This window comes from Cryptotermes secundus, unplaced genomic scaffold, assembly GCF_002891405.2.
Source record: "Cryptotermes secundus unplaced genomic scaffold, Csec_1.0 scaffold2173, whole genome shotgun sequence".
NCBI classification, from domain to species: Eukaryota; Metazoa; Arthropoda; class Insecta; order Blattodea; family Kalotermitidae; genus Cryptotermes; species Cryptotermes secundus.
The window spans coordinates 115,958-138,008 of NW_019735597.1; the positions used below are offsets into that span (position 1 = coordinate 115,958).

Here is a 22,051-nt window from a genome sequence, read left to right on the forward strand (position 1 = left end):
AATCAGCTGGCAAGAGCAGGATCTGAACAGCCTTTCATAGGACCTGAACCAGCTTGCGGCATCTTAGTAGGAGAGTATTGCTGGGAATGAAACCGCAGATGAACTGGCAAGAACAGGATTTGAACAGCCGTTCATAGGACCTGAACCAGCTTGCGGCATCTCAGTAGGAGAGTATTGCTGGGAATGAAACCGCAGATCAGCTGGCAAGAACAGGACCTGAACCAGCTTTGCGGCATCTCAGTAGGAGAGTATTGCAGAGAATGAAACGGCAGATCAGCTGGCAAGAACAGGATCTGAACAACCGTTCACAGGACCTGAACCAGCTTGCGGCATCTAAATTGGAGTTTCCAAGAAAGCGATCAGAGACTGGACTCATGGAAATTACAAAAAACACTGCGAAACCATAGATGGACTCAAACAGGCAAAAGGATTTACATCATGACCCTCTTCCAAGATAACGAGGGACCCATTGAAATTAAACAGAGATCAACTAAAGTGGGTGGTAGGATTACTTACTGGACACTGCCACCTAAAAGGATAACTTTTCAAGTTGGGACTGACAGATAACCCAACTTGTGAGAGGTGCCTGCAGGAAAACGAATCAGCCACACACATCTTATGTGATTGTGAGGCTATAGCTTACTTAAGATTTCGTCACTTGTGTCAGTTTTTATGGAACCAAGTGACTTTTATGATAGAAACGTCGGTAGATAATGAATATAACTTTTAAAAACAATAATCTTCATAGTCTCTGCCATGGGAACTTAAGGTCTCTCAAGACGTTTTATTATTATTAAGCTCAATGAGAGGTTTTCTGAAACTGTCCAACTTTCCCCTCATGAAGCCACCCGACTGGAATTCTTTTCCCCAACGTAACTTCATGCAGGTTTACGTTGTGCTATTTCTCGTATTCCTAAATTTAAATGTATAGACAGAAATATGTTTGCCGATATAACACCGTGTGGTCCAGTAAAAGTCAATCGGCCTTTCGCAGTAATATATACCCTTCTTCTTCAGGGCAGAGGAGTAAACCAAGGAAGCTCTGCTTTCTGGTTGCTCATATTTGTTTCTTGACTTACTACTAGATCCTGAAGATGGAGGCGATATGCCCATCCGAAAAGGTAGTTGCGTTCTACCAGTATGCACGGCTTTATACCCCAAGAAACAAAATTCTTCATGGTCAGCGATGTGAGAACTTCAGCTCCAACGAAATTCTGCATCTGGGAACGCAACGCCTGCAAGGAGTCGATTCGACTTCACGCACAACAGAACAGCAGGAGAAGTTGCCGAACTATGTAGGCGAAGAAGTAGTATCCAAGCCTCAAGTCGTTAAGTTTGAAGGTTTGACTCACACAGAGAAGCTTCCTGCGTCTATTAATAAGAATTTTTGTTGTAGCTTGTTATACCGCAAATTTCGAGAAAGGAAATTTGAGGCATGGCCCCAAATGTTACGACAAATGCAAAAGAGTTTCACATTAATTAGAGCAAAGATGGCAACTGTGGAACTCGGTCAAGAATGTCTTAGTCAGCAGAGGTGCGTAATCGCACGAGCAGGAAGCTCGCTTCTGTAGGCCACTGGAGAGAACAGAATTACCAAATACACAGGGATGAGACGCCGCGGATTTGCCCGCGAGAAGAGGAGTTTAACCAATAGAAAGCCGCCACCCTTAACTAGGGCAAAGGGAGGAGGTAACTTCCCTCTTTTGTCAAGCTGCTGCGACAGTTGTTTTAGAGTATAAAGGTGCGAAAAGAAAGGCTCCGAATCTCTCTCGACACACTCTTTTGTTGATCAACCGTAATATTTAGAAAAGTTCCGAAGGCCCTTTTCGGCATGGGTGCAACAAGATGGTGGTTGGTGGTGTTCGCCTGCGTCTCTATCACATGTAAGTCAATTTGCTCAAACTAGCCATGTTACTTAAACTTGTTGTTGTTTGTTGAATTGTGGAAGTGCAATGTCCAGTGTGCCCTGCGAGTAATGGGCTAGGCCAGGGTAGGAACTGGGTAAGGAGTGGTAAAGAATGACGGTAAAGAAATAGACCCAAGCCATACGCCCTAGGTGGGAGATCAGGAAGCAAGTGAGAACTAGTTAACGGACCGAGACTATGTAGACCCGACGGAACGTCGGCATTGTTATCACTGTTAATAGGATGTAAATTGAAGTGTGAATAGACCAGTATTATTAGGGTAGGATGTAACTCAGAGTTGTGATTTACATCCACGAACAGGACCCTTCCCAGACCCATCCGTAGCTATCCTAGTCCCGACGAAGCACAACTGACCCCAGGCAGCCAACAGCAGCCGCATGCACTAACAGTTTAAGGGCGAGGAGAATCCCAGTCTCAGGAAATTAAATAACACCCCAGTCCTTGGGGGCGTGACAGTTAGTGGGTAGAGACGGGTCAGAATCATCGCGCCCTCTCTACGCCATTACAAAGTGGTGTCAGGGGTGGGAGTAGCCAAGGAAGACTTGGCTGACGAAGTGAATTAGTAGTTTCTGTAACCCACCCCTTTCAGGCATAACACAGCTGTCTCCCCTAATGCATAAAAATAATGAAATTGTGCAATGAATACATTACCACTTTTCCCGCCATTAATCCCACACTGACATGATCTCGGTTTATTTACTTGTCTCGATTAACTGGATGGCTGATTCAACGCAAGGCCGTTAGGACTCACGAAGATGAATTCTTATCTAAAGATGCATTGACGTGATGTACATATAAAGCGTAAATAGAAACTATAAGACTCAGGAATACTGAGTTTTTTAAAAATTTTTTCCTTCATTCTTTAGTCTGAAGAGCACAATGTTTCAGAAATCGGATCTGTTTCCTTCTACAGGTGAAGGAGTGGGAGACATCGACTCTGTTGGGCCCGTTAGGAAGAACTAATCTGAATAACTCGTCCAGTGATTGAGGTTGTCTCTTGAAGTTATTGATGCAACAGTCATAAATAATAACTTATATAAACATTATAGGGTGCATGAGAACTCTGATGCAGTGAAAGCAGCCATTTGGAGCTCTAGGGAACATGAAAGAGAGAAACCCTTTCGCCTATACCACCAACAAGGACAATGTAATGAGCAGGGAACATTCAACTGTTTCGGCTTGTTTTAATATATTTAGATTATAAAATATCCCCACTTAGTTGATCTATTTTGTTAATCCTTACATCTGCTGCAGTGTTTGTCGTTTAGTTTCCACCTTAATCCCTTTTGTGATCTTGAACTTTATCCAACTTCCGTAAGGCAAGAACACGCTTCGAAGAATCCTGAGACCAGGGTGCCAAGGAGAATGTGTGAAAGTGAAACAAAAGAAGTCAGAGGCAATGGAGAAAAGTAGATAATGAAGAGCTCCATAATTTGAATAATCCCCATTTTTTATTAAGGAGAGCAAGAGAAGGATGCTGAAATATGCAGAATATATGTCACGCATAGGAGATATGTGTACGACATTTTAGTCGAAAAATTTAAAGGAAAGGTGTTTGGATAGTATAAGCATAGATGGGATGATAATATTAAAGCTGGTACCAAATAAATAAGTGGGTGAGGTGATGACCAAATTCATTGATTCAGGATAAGGAAAAGTAGCAGACGTCTGAAAACGGTACTGATCTTTGGAATACTGCGAGTGTATATGTTGCGGAATAAGGAACTAGCTGAGCTTCTCACAAGCCCTAACCACCACCGCCGAAAGGACCCAACTCCATGGAATATTCGAAATCCACACACTTCATGTGCCATAATATGCAGAACCCGAAACATCCAAGAATATTCGCATCGCTGTGACAATACACAACAGCCAAAAGGCGGCTGGGAAGAACACAAAACGGGAACCAATCTTCAATCATATTATTTTAACCTTTAAGTGCCGAAGTGCCCCGTTTGTGCCAGTGGTGAGTAAGGTCGTCGTGGCCAAAGTACCCAGTTTTGGCCATTCGGGCATTTGAACTCCGCTAGGGGAAGCGCGCGCACACGCCGCTAGTAGAAGGGAATGCACAGTCCTAAATATTTATTTTTAAATGTAGTAATTACCAGACAGGCTTGAGTAAAGCCCTAATAGAAAAATTAAAATGATACCTAGGTGAACANACAGATCCAGTTTCCGAAACGTCGTGTTTTTCTTAGTTATTTTAAAACGAGGACGATGGATAAAGTCCGAAAACCCAATATCTCTGTGTGTTATACACCATCGTCAGAATCCTATAGTAACTACTCTGTGAAGAACTTGGAAAAACAATTTTGCAGTACACTTCATAAAAGAGAAAAAAAAATTGAAAACAGAGTAGAACATTGTGTATAAAATTTTTCAAATCTACCGTTGTAATATGCAACACTATGTTCTTTGCTGTTACAAACAAAGTTAATTCCATCCATTTAACATAAAAATTGAGTTAGATACAGCATTTTTAAACACAATGCTTAAAATTGTTTAGGCGCACTAACAGGAACGGACATTTAAAGGCAGAGTACCAACGGGCATTTAAACGCGCACCAGCAGCGGGCATTTAAATAAACTCCAGCCAGCTCAAGCTTACCACTATTTCAGAAGTCCGGCGTTTAAAGGTTAAGAGAATTCTGTTTGTTTTAAAAATTAGAACTAAATTTGTTATGCCGCAAATTTCGAAAAGGGAAATTTGAGGCATGGCCCCAAATATTACAATTGCAAGAGAGTTTTCACAACGAACAGGCTAAGGATTGCAACACATAGAAGTGAACTAGGTCAACAAAGTACGTAGTCAGCAGAGATGCGTAATCGCACCAATGCAAGTTGCTTTACTAGGCTACTGGAGGGAATGAAGTTCCAATTACACAAGGATGAGACACCGCGGATTCGTCCACGACAAAGGCGGTTAGCCAATGGGAACCCACCGCTTGTAATTTAATGGCATAAAACGGAGGAGGTAGCTTACTTTTGGGGAAGTAGCTGCGTTAGCAGTTTCATAGTATAAAGAGAGAAAAAAGACGTTGAGGGGACTGATCGAAATTGTAATATTAGACGAGCAGCCGAAGGCTCTGCTCGACATGGGTCGTACAAGTGATGGTGTCGCTGCGTCTCTATCTCGAGTAAGTCATGTTTGCTCATACTAGCCATGTTGTTCAAATATATTATTGTTGTTGTGAAATGTTGAAAAGCAATCTCCAGTGTGCCCTTCGAGCCTTAGGGTAGGACAGGAAGATTAGAGTAACGAGTAATGGCCGAGGTTCCAGTGTGGTAAATATGGCCGTTGTTTTATTTCGTATTATGATTTGCTGGTAGTATGCGGAGCACGCATATTTGTTGTTTATTGTTGTGACAATTGATTTTGTGATAAACTTATTTAAGCTTGTAGTATTTATAGTTCTGGAGCAGAATATTTTAAGGGTGAAGCGTTATGATAGAGTGAGGGTAAGAACTAGTAACGAGACGATGCTATGTAAACCGACCGAACGTCGGCATCACTTTATTGTAGATAATAGTGTAAATAGACAGGTGTAATTAGGATAGGAAGTACCGGAGTTGTGATTCACCCCCACGCACTAACCCTCCCCAGACCCACCAGGAACTATCCCAGTCCCGACGAAGGCAGAACTGACCCCAGGCAGCCAACGGCAACTGTATGCAACGAAGAAGGTTCAGAGCCAGGAGAATCCTAGTTGAGGGTAATCAAAATAACAGCCCAGTCTTGGGGGCGTGACAGGTAGTGGGCAAAGACGGGGCAGCACCCGCTTTACGCCATTACAAAGTGTGCCAATGACGGAGGGGCCAGCCAACAAAAGGATGGCGACTGAGTAATTTAGTATTATTTTATTGGTCCCCCCTTTAGGCATAACAAATTGGTGGCAGCGGTGGTGTTTAGCCAACGGAGATGGCTGACAAAGTGAATTAGTAGTTGTTTTACCCACCCCTGCCATCGAAGCATTACATATGGCGGCAGAGGTGGGATATCGTACCCCACCTGTCGTCGAAGCATAACAAAATTCTTCTAGACTTTTACATTTTACTTCCCGTGCACAAAGGATTGTTGAAGTATCATATATACCTTGTGGCAGCCTCAATGGCCAATAGATACTACATTCATGAAGCGCAGACAAAGTAGTATTTAACTAAAAATTAAGGAAGTGTTTACTTAAAAAGCTGGGTCGCGTTTAAGTATGTTTATTATGGAGAGCAGTGCCCCGTATCGGTGTACGGAAGAAGTTGCCGCTTACTCACCGCTACGAGCAACTCTCGGTTGATCCTGACGTACCCTCCAAGAGAGATGACGGGTGGCTCAGCGGAGATGGTCTGGAGGAACGTGCTTATCTGAAAAAATAGTTTACAGTTGCCTCTTTAAGACAGAACAAGCTACAACTTAAAATTGGGCACTCGGTAGCATAGTTTGTTGAGGCACTATGCTACATGAAGGAAGGTTGCGGGTTCGAGTCAGGATGAGATTTTTTTATTTACCCAATCTTTTCAGCCGCACTACGGCCCTGGTTACGACTAAGCCTCTAACAGAAATAAGTACCAGGAATCTGTCCGGGGGGGGGGAAGGCAGCCGGCGCGTAGGGATGACAACCTTACCGCCATCTGTGAGCCGATTGTCTACAGAAAAGATGGGATCTCGACGTCTCACAACCACATGGGCATTCACGGCCTGTTACAGGGATAGCTTTACTTACTTAATTTACAACTTATAATTAAAAGGTACATACTTAATACTAGATCGAGAAAAGAATTTACAGTTTCATAAATTCGTGATGCTTCCTCTCGTCGACTCTTGCTACGTAGCAGTATCAGACACCTGACTGCAATGAGGCGGGACACTTATCACTATTTACGTGAATAAAGATGCTGTAAATTGCAGTCTGCAGATCTCCATAAAATTACACTTTAATTTTTCTGCTTAATTTTATTTCCACACGAACGGATTTTTACCTGCTATAATTTTTTCCCAAACAAGTGGCAGAAAATTTCCAGATGATGAAGATTGCAGGAGATGAATATTTGAATAATATTTCTGGTTAAATTGAGATCGTAAAAACGTGAGTACAAATAAGAAATAAATCACAGCTCAGCTTCTAGAAGCATTTGAAATGTTGTGTTCTCATTCCACAATTATTTCTAAGTAAAACATACACGTATAAGCGTATTTACGGTATAAATCGTGCCCACTAAAATGGAACCTAATATTGAAATTTGTATTATAAACTTATTTCTTCGAACGAGAAACATTTTTGTTAACACTTCGAAGCATGACATTCATTTTAATAATATTTAAAAATTCACTTTATACATTACAGGTTAACACGTTTCATTTACATAAAAAACAATCGATGATTGTTGTTAAGAGAATGGACAGCTCTTAAGTTTGAGAATTTCACGAAATTATAAATACAGCATCTGGACACGATAGAGAGACCATGATTACTAAAGCACGTGATGTACATATATAAAACCACGGCGATTTGAAGAGTTTAACAAAAATATTCCCTCATAAAACTATAATATTTTTATTCTGGAAATGAGAGTTTTCTTCTGTTAAGTTGTGATTTTATTGACATTTATTTCTTTTAAAGTTTTAATCTTTAAGCGACTGGACTTAAACATGCAAAAACACACAGAGAAATTCCTGTGATATTAAAATTGAAATCAATTATTGAGCGACGTTTGCGTGTATTAACATATCGAATTTTATTTTCTACTCTTGGCCACGTTTTGCATTTCCTTCTTTTAGAATAATCTCGCGTTGATTTCCGCATGTAAGTTCAGTTAGTCTGATTATATTAAGGTGGATCTTGGCTTTCCCTTTAAGCATGGAATCATCTCGTACAAACATGCTGAGTCAGGAATATTCCGAGGTGTGAAGACGAATATCCAAGTGATTGTCTTGAAATTCAACTATAAACAATGTGGAATATATTGCTGAATTTTTACGTTAGCAGAAGGAGAGTGTTCTGAAGATATTTACAATGCAATAATAACTCATATCACATAGAAGTAAAATTAAGCATAGAACCTCAAGTCCAGCCGCTGACGTTGCATAAGAACCCTCAACAAAACGCGAATGTGTGTAAAGATCTACTAACCTCACGACAAGTATCCGTGTGGTCGTTACCAATATCATACCTGAGTAGCTTTTTCTGGAATGATACTTGAACCTGTAAAGCACAGTTAACAGATTAATTAAATTATAATACAGCGCTCTATGTTTATACATATTTGGTGAGAGAATGTTCTACTTCAGCATTGTTTTGCACTGGTGAACCATTTAATTCGCAGTGACAGTCTTGGAACTTCAACGTCTTGCCGTGTGTCTAGACTGTTGGTATGCTGTTTTGTCATGCACTAAACTGTGTCTGCTACAATATTGTGACGTATAGAATCATTGCTAGGCAACGAATCGGTAAATACATTCCCGCGGGAACCAATGCGCACAAAAATAGGGCGTCTGTTTTTAAGCAACGGATCACTAAACTCGCCTAAAACAATACGGGACAAGAGAAGAAGGTGTTTTCCGTGAGGTCCGCCCCGAGGATATATGATAAGAAGTTCCTATGGAGCAGATAGTCGTTGCTAAGAACTGGGTCGGATTCTGGAGATGGTAGTCGAAGGTTATTAGGACGTGAAAAGAAGATTTCAAGTGTGATTTGAATTTAAAGAAAGACTGTGATAAATCCGTTGCCAGGATACGACTAGTGAGAACCGAGAACCGTAGTGCAGATGTAACGGTGAGCTGAAAGTGTGCTGAATAGTCATAGCGCTGTAATTGCCTGTAGTTGCATGTTGTGTGACTGTATAATGTGCAAAAATCGAATAATGGAGTACAAAACTCCTCTTATAAGTCACGCTAAAAACCTCTACACTTGACAATATATTTTGACATTTTAAGGTCATCATGTCGATTATATACATAATTGCACTGTATATTTTTCAGTTGCTTGGTTTAAAAATACTGCTGAATTTGGTTAAATTAATTAAAAGAAAATCCCAACTTCAAGACTGCTTCTGTGAATTGAATGTCAATTGGTTTCTGACTTGTGTGCCCGCGGAATAGCAGAAAGCGCGGTGTATAAATTGAGTCCTCACAAATTCCACTGTACGTTTCAGTTCACCTACGACTGAGGACGAAGAGCGCATGCGCGTGCAAAGAACCAGGAGACATGTCGTGTACACAGGCATCTGCAAAAACGTGCAAGACTTTTCGAATAATTCTTATTAACCCCGGAGAGGAGCTCAAGATTTCCATTACGTAAGACGTTGAGCAGGTCCCGCAACCGGCGTAGAGGGGGCGGAGGGGAGAACAGTCAATTTAGCTAAACAACAAAAAAACAAACTCCGTGGTTTTAGTCCGCAAGCGAACTATACCGACCGAGCGATCGCCGTTTGTCGGCGATCATAGTGCCAGCTTTAGCGGACAGAGGGTGTCGCGTGGTCAGCGCAACGTTAATTTCGGTTTTCTAGACCGGAGCTGCTATTTCAAAGAAATAGCGCCTCAATTATGCTCACGACTCTGAGTGGATCCCGTTCCAGATCCACTACTTCTCAGAAAATTTGGTAGCGCCGGGAATGGAACCCGGACCTTTGGATCTGTAGCCAGGAAATCTGACCACTAGACCCCAGAGGCGGTCCAACTTAGATAAATACAAAATAAAATTCATATCTTCCATTCGAGAGTACAAAGGAACAGAGAGCTATTGTTTAGTTAAATGTTGAGTCTAAGGATTCTGTGGGCAGGAAACAATATTAGAGTTTGCAGGGATTCTTTCGAATAATAATATATAATGCGACCTTCAGAGTTATGTCACTCTAAAGGTAAAGTTGTCCTTGTGATTAACTAATTAAGTACTACGCCATGAAGGCGTATGGGGGACTGGATGTATAGTTCCACACTTTTCTTGAACTCGGCACATCTGTAGGTGAGTGGTCAGTTACACGCCCCTGCCGCTTTACTCCCAGGGAACGAACCCCCTGTACCCATTGGATAGGAGGTGGGGTGCGCCCCAAAGCAGGGCTGTACGACGTGGTGAAGAGAATATTCTTGATCCTCCTTGGACTCGAACTCCGACCCTTCGGTCGTCCAGTCAGTAGCCGTCGCTACACCGATTACGCTATCCCGGCTCCTGTTATGACACCGTACACTATGGTATACGGGTACAAACTTTTCGGAGTCATATGCTCCCTGCACCTTCTGCGTAGAAGTATACTTGGGAAACATTCTCACTCAACTACCGGACATGACATGACATAACCCCGAAGATCACAATGTTTACCCCCACGAACACCTGAACATGATGATAAATTAACTAACTTTGAGCACGACGCCGTTGGCCCCTTCACATACGGTGAAGATCATAAAGCTCGATATGAAGACACACGTTGCCACCGGGATGTTGTTCCCAAACGTCCCAATCAGGGTATCGGACAGAGTGGCGTAGGTCGAGAGAGTTAGCATGAAGAAATGATGTAGCAGGTAGAAGCCATACGTGTAACAGAACGCGATACCGGTCTGGGTCGCCAGATGACTCAGTTCGAGCCATAATATTCTGTAATCTGCCAGCACTGTGGCTCTCGTGGTGCTTGCCTCTAGCTTCTGGAACATAGCACATGTCTTCTGCCTCTGTCGTGTCAGGCATTAAATACAGATAATAAGAGGAACGTGACACAGAAGAGCACAGAAAATATCTCACAATACATCAATTTAAAATTGTATTATTTTAATTAGAGATCGAATTGTTTTTAAAACTTTAGAGAACTAAAGAAATTAGGCTTTAGCACGTTAGTACTTAAGAACAGCGAATTGACACATGCACAGTTTAGCAGTTAACGATGTTATATGTCAGATGATGGCCTCATGTGATGGAAACGCGTTGCAAAGTACGTATGAAGCATAGACTAAATGGTGTTTGGCCAATAATTTAGGAAGGCTGTGTTTCTTATATATCCAGTGCCCAAGTAATGGGAAATAATATTCAAATATACCATTTAATAAAGAATTTTTATACTATTTAAACAGATTCATATACAGTTGTATGTTAAGTTTGGTATGATTACATATCCAATCTTTAATAAATTTATAAATGAAAATATGGAATTAAACCGGCGGATTCCGTAAGACTGAGACTAGCAACTCATTCAGTGGAATACAGGTTTTCTTGAGAAACGTATTCTCACGCAGATCTTCGATAAATCTCCTGTATTTTTTTTTTTTTTTGCAGAACGCAAAGTTAATTGATCTGTTCAGATAATCCAGCCAATGGATCCTATCCTGCAGCAAACGGTTCCAGTCAAGATCATCAAATTCTACTTCGTAATTAGTTACTATAGGATTCTGACGATGGTGTATAACACACAGAGATATTGGGGTTTCGGACTTTATCCATCGTCCTGGTTTTTAAGATAACTAAGAAAAACACAACGTTTCGGAAACTGGATCTGTTTCCGTCTTCAGGAGAAGGAAAACACCTATTCTGTTGGGTCCCTTAGAAAGAGCTAGTCTCAATCACTGGACAGTGATTGCTCCAATATAATAGGCGTAACATCCCAGAAGAAAACACAGTCATGAGAATCTAAAATCTTACTTTCAGTGTTTCAAAGTAAGCCCAATATATATTTCCGCTTGCAGAATTGTCATCAGAACAGGGCAGAATTTAGTTACGACGGACATAGCAGTTAAATTTGTGTCTTGCCTTGAATAAACTTTCCTCGAGTCTAATGGCAGCACATCTCAAGGCAGCGCACATGAAGTACCAGAAGAAACCAGTGAGGTTGCTGAAAGTGGCGAGGTAGGAGTAGAGAAATACCTCCGGCACGGTATTGTTCGACGTGGCTGTGAAGAAGTAACTGGCCAGGATGCTGATGTGCGACAGCCCCACTGTGAGCAGCACTGTAGTCAGACACTGGCACTTCAGTGGGATTGTCAGGCCCTCACCCGTAACGCGGTCATACTGATTCTGCGAACAAAGGGAGCAGAAACAAAACATTTCAATTACGCCATCCGGGTCCTCATGTACAGTGATTTATTCCCTTGTTTTCTGCGTGATCGTAAAACTAGGCGCGGCCTAATCGGAAACTTCTATCGGTATAAAAATCGTGGATGTGATTGGAGCTCCCGTAAACGCTTTAAAAATGTTTTCACTGGAACAGTTTTAGAGTTCGATTACTGTATGATGGTACAAACCTGCGCTATTTTTTTTTGCTAGTGGGGTGGGACTACTGCGGCCACTTCTGACCTATTGTACCAGCCCCAGATGATAGGTGAGGGTGATTGTGGAGCAATTGGCGGAATGAAGATTGACAGGGGAAACCGAAGTACTCGGAGAAAACCTACTCCAGCACTACTTTGCTCACCACAAATCCCACTTGACCAGACCCGGGATCGAACCAGGGCCTCCGCGGTGGGAAGCCAACGACTAACAGCTTGAGAAACCTGCTCGAAGTAGGAGAACTGAAAGGGAAAACACGACAGCGGGAGTAAGTAGGCCCGTTACAGGCCAGTCCAAAGCAGAAACTGGCTGTCAGCAGCGAAATGAAATGTGTACCCCTCACATTGGTTGTCAGAGAATACTGACTCACCCGCTGCGCTCATGCATGAAAATTATCTTCTGCGCATGTGCGATTACTCTGTAGTCGAGCTCTACTTATCTGCTATTACACCAGATAATGAACAAGTCTTATCCAACATCGAAACACATTCTCATGTACAGATGTCTAATATACTCAAACTTTGAGAATGTAAAAATGTGAGTCATGCCTAAATGCAAGCAGACACCAGCCGCGATAAGAAGTTCAATTTGTTCATTTCCGTAAATACGTGTAGTTGCATGTTTGTTCTTGTGACTACTCATCTGTGAGCAGTATGTTGAATTAAGTACATTCAGTCATGTGTAGTTTGAGCGATACAGTGCAGCAGCAACCATCGCAAAAATTTCAGTGTTGACCTTAAGAGAGAGAGAGCAGATGCTACATGTTTCATGCTGGATTCTTGCTTCGTTTACTTTTGCAAACCAAAGCTGTAGGAGACATTTTCATCCGATACATTTGTTGAATTTCAACGGACTACACACCATTCTATCCCAGTACACAGAACCCTTCATAACCACTCTGTGAGAACCTTAAATAACACAATAGAAACTCTGTCAGTATAACGACAACAACCCATACAAAAACAGGTACAATATGTTCTTGAAACGTCTTGTGTATAAAATATATCACAGACAAGGCAACGTCCAATATGTATTAATATGAATTATTACTATTTTTTTGATTAAATTAGATATCCTCTGGATTGACTGATTCTTGTAGCGATTATTCGAAGTCCCATCCACAGAGGGAACATTGCTCGCCAACGGATGGCGCTCACGCTACTTGAGAAGTTTTCCAGCTGTTGCTGGCGGCGCCTGGTCGCCTGTTTACGTACAGTTTGGCTATACTCCCGGTTTACATTTCAGTTCTTCATACAAACATTCTGTTATGTGTTGTTTAAATATAACACGAGTCTAGTGCTTCCAATAACAACGTTTACTTTTGTTGTTAATGTGGAGTATCTTTCTTTATAATGCCCTAACCTGGAACTGAACCCAGTTGTTCATGTAGGTGGCCATTCTGGAAGCTTCCCTCCAGTGAGTAAAGGGCAGGTGGACGAGTGGCACGAGGTACACGAACAGCATGTAGGCGTCCACAGAGTCCTCGAAGCGTCCGTTGGCGTTCCTTATGGCCTGCATCCGGTTCTCATTGGTGAACCACACGCCAAGGCACAGCAGCAAGTAGAGGCACGCTGAGTACAGCATCGCGAGGGACATCCACGAGAAAACCACTGCACCTGCAGCACGAGAGGCAACTTAATCCATGATAAGGGAATTAAATCGCGCCTTATGCGCGTGTAAGTATAGCATCTGCTGCATAAACTTATGGGAAAATGTTTTCTATGCTGATAATTATCAGGGGCTAATGTAACGCCCGTTGAGAATTCGACGGGAAGTCTCATAATTTTTCATATAAATTTTGTGCTATTTTCTTCCCTTGCCTTCCACAGTTACACGTTATCTAGTGATACGTCGAGACCGACGTTTAACGCCATCGTCAACGAATAACACAACCAATTATCAACCATGAAACGTTTATTTTTATAGTACACCACATTTCACATACCTACATCAAAATATTTGCAGTACTCAGAAAGTAGACACGATGTAATGGAGGAAAATATTACGTACCCTTTCGTGAACTTCTGTATAAATTATGCTTATTATTTTATTGCTAGTGGGATGGGACTAAGTCCCTTGTTCTGCGGCCACTTCTGGCCTATTGTACCAGCCCCAGATGATAGATGAGGGTGATTGTGGAGCAACTGGTGGAATGAAGATTGGCAGGGAAGCCGAAGTACTCGGAGAAAACCTGCCCTAGCGCCACTTTGTTCACCACAAATCCCACTTGAACAGACCCGAGATTAAACCCGGGCCACCGCGGTGGGAAGCCAACGACTAACCGCTTGAGCTATGGCACTGTAAATTATGTTTATATAACATGTTAACGCCCGAAAATTCGTTTATATGCAAACCCGAAGCTGTGTGTAGATAGAGATAGGTTACAAGTATGTCGGTATGATCATTGGTTCAAATGGACTTGTTGTGCGTAAGGTTTCAGGCATACTCAGACAGATAGGTGTATAAAGAACGAAACTGCTCTGATGATTGTACGGAATATACCCCATGATGAGATGTCTCAAAATGGGGCCAGAAAGCCTACTCATATTGTGAGACGGAAGGGACACAATTTCCACAAAGCCAGGATTTCGGTTAGAGAGAGCAGACCAGTTTCAGTTTCCAGCTGCAAGCTGTTGGACTTGATGACCTCACACCGGCGACTAGCTTCTGGGATATAACCCTGTATAATCCGATAGAAAACGGTTGTAACATTAGAATGCTTCAAAAATTGTACCCTACGTAAAGTACAGATACAATTATCAAGTCAAGGAGGATGAGATAGTCAGGAAGTATAGCATGATTGGAGAAGATGAATGCATATAGGATATTGGTGGGAAAGCCAGAAGGAAAGGGATCACTAGGATGAAAGACCTGGGAGGTTGGATAATATTAAAATGGATCTTAGAGAGATAGGATGGAGTGGATTGTTGTGGGTCAGGGTAGGGAGTAGTGGTGGGCTCTTGTGAAGGTGGAAATAAACATTCGGGCTCCATAGAAGTTGGTGAAATTCTTGAGTGCTCAGCATTAGGGTTTTTGGGCTTTGTCCATCATCATGTATTCTAGAAACTAGAAAACATAAGGTTTCAGAAACTGGATCTCTTTCCGTCCTCAGGTGAGATGGGAGACATCTACTCTGTTGGGTCCCTTAATCCAGTTTCTAGAATAACGAACGATGGACAAAGCCCCCAAACCCAGTAAATCTGAGTATGGTGCACCACCGTCAGACCCCTTTAGAGTACAATTCAGGCTGACGACTGGAAGCTTCACAAGGAGGACTCAGATCCATGGGGATAGTTAGTTAGCCCCATAAAACTCAATTAGACGCTTATGGGACTACATGGCGTTGTCTCCCAGAAGATAGAAATTTTCACACTTTCTACGATGACGGTAAAAGTCATTACCTTTAGATGTGACACGCACAGGAGATACGCCCATCGCACGCATAACAAAAATAAATGGCTTCAGATTGTCATAGAAAATATTCGACTCTATTCTGTGGTGTGGCTCGACGTCGGATGTTGACTTAACAGTGAAGACAGCTGGTCTCAATCTACTGGTCTCAATGACCTCTCCTATGACTGACACATGACGCTGGAACAGCCTGCCGCTCTTGTCTGAAGTCTCGTGTCTTGCATGCATTTTCCTCTTGTTTTAAGTTGACGTTTAGATTTCTTTGTTCAGAAAGGGGCGTAGTAACTTTGTTTCTGTTTAGATCCAGGCGTAACCACAATGTGAGCAGGACTAGCGACAGAAGAACCAAGACTGTAAACATAACACAAATAATTAATTCGATTAATTTCAGTAGAGAAAGGGAATATGTATTAGGTTTTCTCACAGCGGTGACTATATAACTGCTAGCTTCTGGGATGAGACGCCGTGTAGTTCGGTAGATGGTCATGGGCATGAACTTTTACCAGACTAGACGGAGTCACCTCCCAGAATATATTCAAGATTAAGCAGTAACATGAGGCCAAGTTTTTATAACACGCAATTTGATTTATATATTTCCCCTTGTTACTTTCTGAAACCTAAATCAAATATTCTCCGGTCAAAGACATGAAGTGTCTTCGCTCGCTCGGAAGCCGGGATTATGGGTTCGAATCCCACACAAGGCACGGATGTTTGGTATGTGTATTGTTTATTCTGTGCTTGTGTTGTCCTGTGTTTAGGTAGAGGCCTTGCGACGAGCTGATCACTCGTCCAAGGAGTCCTACCGTCTGTAAAATGATCATGATACTGAAAAGTCAGAGGCCAGGACCCAAGGTGGCTGTAGAGCCAGAGAAAAAATCAAGCGTTCTGATAAATCACCCCGACTCACCGCTGATGACCTACAGCAGATCTCTCTTGGAGCTACCTGAAAGCCTGCGGACTCCGACTCCTTTAAGTTACACGCGACGTGTGAGAGGCGCAGTGGCCATCTGAAGGTCGTGCATGCCGTTTAGTCGCGATACGAAGACAGGCGTAGACACGCAAGCCCTACGGATCCACGTGGATTGTGAGATGTGATAAGGCCATTCGCAGTCCATAAATTTGTCGTTCTTCGTGAGTTCCTTTCTCTGAGGCCCATTAAGGAGTTATCTAATGACGCATTTTTATCTTGGTTTTATTTATTCATGATTCTTTTAACGATGCTTGATTGTTTTATATCATACACCGTCGAATTGTAGGCTTATCAATATATTTAATGTACAGGATGATACAAATTATTGTCGGGTTTTTCATTTATAGGCCAAGGAAATCCCGACAATAATTTAGAATCACCTTGCATTATGGATGGGAAAGGAAGTGAAAAGAAGGGCTCGTGATCTAATTTAAGGCAATATCAACGCATTTACCTGGGCTGACTAAATATGAGGACAAAGAAATATAGGTAAAATAACCGGTCTCTGGGCTAAGGTTTGAATCCGGGACGAAGCAGAAATGCGACATTCGAGCCTCAAGTACCTTAATTGTAACTTGCACACTCTGTGTTTGTTTCTTTTTTCGTTCCCTGCTTTACCTTGTTCCGTCAGTGAAGTAAGTTGTGCTCACTTCTTGTAATAACCAGTGCTTTAGCGTTTCAACAAATTGATTTAAATGATTACGTCTAACGTTCATTGTACTGTCAGCTTTTAAAGTTGTGAATATTAGACGGGGTTTGAAATGGATGACTGGATTTACTGACGCCTTATTTTACACATCCTATGTGACTGTAAGGTCATAGCTTACGTAAGATTTCGTCACCTGGGTCAGTTCTTCATGGAACCAAGTGACTTTTATGACGCCCCCATAAGCAGGGCCCTACACTTCATTAGAAGTGTGGGATTAAAAACGGGCCAATCCAAGGGGAAGCACAATAGATCATTGAAGACCGCAGTGCGGGGGGCGGTTTTATGGCCCACCCCTTGCATACATTACATTACACTATTGTCGCCTTACACACAGCACTCGAAACCACAGACAATTACAGCGCTATTGCTTTACAATTCATCGTTACACACACAAACACACACACAATAGTGTTCTCAGCCTTCACTAGTCTTATCCTGGCAACGGATTCATAAGCCTCTCTGTCACTGCAGCATACATGAAGTCTTCATTGCCCAGCCTAATTATCTTTTGCCATTTCTTCTCAGTCATCTTCGATTGCCGTCTTCTCAGACTTCCTCAGTTCTTGTCCTTATATGGTCTCGGCGTGGAGCCACAGCGAACGTCGTTTCCTCACAATTCCTCTATTGTTATAGAGACGTGTTTACATTGCCGTTGCAAAGAAAAGATAACTCTTCGATTGTTGCTTGCATATTCGTTGCCGCGAGAATGCATTTACCGAGCTGTTGCTTAACAAATGACGTCTGTTCTTGCTCCACTACTCCGGCTTTCAGGTGTCATGTCACAATACTGTTATTATTACTATTGTTAATTTTATTACTAGAATAAATCCCTCAATCTCAGAAAAGAAGTACGGAACCAAATCTCATGAAGTAAGCATAGGTGGACACCTACTCGAACATACGTGTATGTATGTATGTGCCTTCCGCTCCTATTCTCAATCATTCGCTAACAAACCTAACAAAAGACCAAAGACTTGGCCTTTTATTAATATTATTTGTTTGTTAATTTCTCTGCATTATTGATCTATGTTAATGAAGTTATTATTAGTATTGTTGTTTTTTGTTTACTTCTCTTCATTAATACGTTTTTCTTCCAGTGCTTGCCTGAAATTTGTCTTTGACTTTATGTTGCGATTGTCCACAATGTAATTGCTTGTATCTACACTGTACTGTGTCTGTAACTGGCCTTGCGGCTGTTGACTCGGCACATAAATAATAAAGAATTGAATTATTATTAGTCTTAACCAGACAGAGGTTTTTGGTTGTGATAGGCATCTCTAAAATCATAAACAATTCTTTAACCTAGTTCTAGAGACATGGTTTAAAGGATTTAATGAAAGAGTTTTTGAGTGTCATAAATCTTATCCTAAACAGGGGAAAGCGAAGTTTGAAAAAGAATAAAATGTTCAAGGTGAAATATGTTGTCGATGATTCTTGGTGTGTTGCTGAAATCATCCTGGTTGAATAATCAGCATCTCCTGTTGCACAGATAGTTTGATGACATGAAGTACGTTGATGATGATACAGTCGATATGAGAGAAATATTTTCACCGCAATGGACACAGAGCAAATGATATATGTGTGTAAATTTCGCTGTCAGGTTTAAGTGGTCAGTGTGATCACCACTCTCCTCAGGATCGACATTTGTCACGTGGTCGCGTAAGTTCGGCTCTGAGAAATCCGTTACATTGAATCTCTAGAAGCAGTAAAAACTACACGTACATACGGATATCCAGTCGTACCTACATGACACGATGTCGGGGAGGAATGTTCGATATCCATATCGATGTTGTGAGGAAATCCTTGGTTAAATGAATTTGTTCTTGTTTCATCGAAAGTAATAAAACATGAACACCATCCACTGGAAATATTTTGGAAGGCTTTACGATTCATTTACATGTATAATTGATTGTACGACAAATTGTGGCTCTTATGTAATACAAACAAAACAAACATGTAATTTTTAAGATTGATTTGCACTATTTAAACGTGTCAAAATTTTTGATTGCAAGTACAAAGCATAAATTTTAATTTATAATTAAACGTTATAATTCTTAATGTTATATTTTAGCGTCCTGTTGCACTGATTTAAGTCCATGATTTATTTAAACCGTCTTGCCGTGCATACACTCATCTATCTCCTTCTCTCACTCGCACTACATGTTTCGGCATAAAAATGCCATCTTCAGGTGCTTACTCAATCCACGCCAAACTAGTTCATTGCATGCCTTGTCCTCACATTAAAATAACTGAAATATATATCTATCATATACATTGACAAATGTCTAACGTTAAAAATATTAAAATTGTACAGGATTGTTATATAACACACGCAGTCACAGGAGCAAGACACAACAAAAGCACAACACACACACGATAGTGAAGGAGTGCTCCAACAGAGGAGGATGGGCGTGACTGGCGTAGTGAGGTGCGACGTAACGATGAGGAATCCTGAACAATTTTAATATTTTTAACGTTTGACATTTGTCAATGTATATGATAGATATATATTTTAGTTATTTTAATGTGAGGACAAGGCATGCAATGAACTAGTTTGGCGTGGATTGAGTAAGCACCCGAAGATGGCATTTTTATGCCGAAACATGTAGTGCGAGTGAGAGAAGGAGATAGATGAGTGTATGCACTGCAAGACGGTTTAAATAAATCATGGTTATAATTCTTTACACAAGAAACAAACATACCATGTTTAAAATTATATTAGTTAGGTATCTGAGAAATTTAAGGATTTCTAAACCAATAAAGCAATGTAGGCATAAAAGCCTCCGACGCCGACATTACAGAATTCTATATCGAACGATATCTATAACGTCATGTTACTAGTGTCGAGATGCCTGTACACAAACACAACATGCAATTTTCTGTACAGTCTGTACAAACGTAAATGTTGCTCAGAAAAGAGAGGAAGATGAGGCTCGTGTGTCAGTGGCACTGATCGCAAAGGCGAGTTCTTGGATATTTACTACCGCATATGATCAATAAATTACACTTTACTTGAATATTTTGATTAGTAACAGGTTAAACTTTTATTTTATTAGAAGTGTGTCCAATTTCTAAAAAAAATATTTAACTTTTAGGACGTTAACAGACGTTATAATTTATAAAACGGATTATTATAACAATTTTCCTAAATCGATTCTTTAGTATGTCAAGCTAGGGGAGGGCACATGGTAGCGTAGGTGGTTGAGGCACTATTATACGAGGCGGAAAGTCGCGGGTTCGATTCGCTTTGAGGTCACTAGATTTTTAAATTGACCTAATCCTTTCAGCCGCACTATGGTCCTGGGGTCAACTCAGCCTCTAACGAAAATGACTACCAGGAATCTTTCTAAGGCTAATGGGGGGCACACAGGCGCTAAGGATGACAACCTCACCACCATCTTTGTGACGATTGTCTAGAAAATGTGGCAGCCTCGACGTCTCACTAACTGTATGGGCCTCCACGGGATGCTTATCTCTTTAATCAAATAAGCTGGAACTGTGAAGAACCTCTTACATTATGTATATCAAATTTTAATTCTTAATAAATTCTTTGCACTGTTTACTTTTAGTGAGTATGGCATTGTCTGGGATCTCTATGTATTTTATACAGTGTCTGATAGTCACTAAGTAAAATTAGTCTTCTATTTTCTTACGTCATACACTACTTCATTGCTACGTTTCTTTCCCCTTCCTCTTCAAGGTACGGCGCTATTCCCAGTAACAGAATATCGACCTTACGCTTACATTACCAGTAATAAATTATGGCAGATATGTGGCATGCAAGTCTTCATCTAGCGACCAGTGAAATTAATGATTGTAACACACACTCACGTGGGATCATGTCCTTTACTAATTTGCCCTGTTCCCGCCCCAAGAAAGAGCCATGTTGCTATGTTATTTAGGGACCATCATGTCAACAGTCCCATCATAAATTATCAGTCTTGAAAATTAATATATATTCGCCTTCTACACGAAGAGCATTTGTTTTCTGAACAGTAACCATTTATCATTTGTCATATTTATTAGTGTAACATTACATACGCAATCCTGAGGCTATATTGCGAGGAATTTGACCATTGCTAGGCAACGGTTTGGTAAACGCTTTTCTGATGTTGCGCACTCAACTGTGGAAGGACCTCTGTTCCTGGGTAGAAAGTCACTAGGCACGTTTCGTAGCAACGGATAAGAACACAATAACAGATTTATACACGAAACGTCGGAGGTAGTCATAAAAGAAAATTTATTCGTGAAATCGTTCATTGAGTCGTAAGGGAGTTCAATAGTTGAGCGTTCAGCTGTGGAGTATTAACCAGCGGACAGCGGAAGCGGAAGAAGTGACCGACGCGTAAATCAGAACCAATTCAGGTGGAAGAGAAAACACTCGTAGTGCAGCAAGGACTGGAGCGAGTCTTAGTCGGTCACTGATTGTGAGCTGTTGTAATTGGTTGTAACTGTAAAGAAGTTCCAATAAATCCAATCCACAACGGGTTATTATTAGTCACGCAAATCTCTCACAAATGACAATATTTTCTAGGCCAAAAATCGCGACGTACTAGATAGCATTAGCCCTTCATCTTCGTAAGATCCAGGCTTCAAATCTCGGCCGGAGACCTGGGACTTATATTCTCGTTCGTTTTCTCGGTCCCTATAAGAAAATTCACGAGTTGTGACTTACCTTGAAGCAGACGGCGAGAGCTTCGTGACATCTCGGCCGGTGCACCAGATACTGTGATTCAAGTTCTTCGTCGTTTTCTTCCGTTCCCCAGGAAAATCCCCGGATATTACATCAAATAAAACC

At 41.4% G+C, this 22,051-nt stretch overlaps 1 protein-coding gene across 1 annotated transcript in view; it reads right to left on the reverse strand.

The window, feature by feature from the left end:
- The window catches only part of LOC111869715 (gustatory and odorant receptor 24), a 19,154-nt gene extending 2,527 nt beyond the window's left edge, over positions 1-16,627 (reverse strand). Inside the window, exons 1-7 of the mRNA XM_033753539.1 lie at positions 16,482-16,627; positions 15,565-15,925; positions 13,526-13,779; positions 11,648-11,911; positions 10,270-10,551; positions 8,048-8,119; positions 6,192-6,281 (exon numbers count right to left, since the gene is read on the reverse strand). Of these exons, the coding sequence (XP_033609430.1) occupies positions 6,192-6,281; positions 8,048-8,119; positions 10,270-10,551; positions 11,648-11,911; positions 13,526-13,779; positions 15,565-15,802 (1,200 nt within the window). The 5' untranslated portion in view covers positions 15,803-15,925; positions 16,482-16,627. The remainder of the gene's footprint in view (positions 1-6,191; positions 6,282-8,047; positions 8,120-10,269; positions 10,552-11,647; positions 11,912-13,525; positions 13,780-15,564; positions 15,926-16,481) is intronic.
- Positions 16,628-22,051: the final 5,424 nt, after the last annotated feature.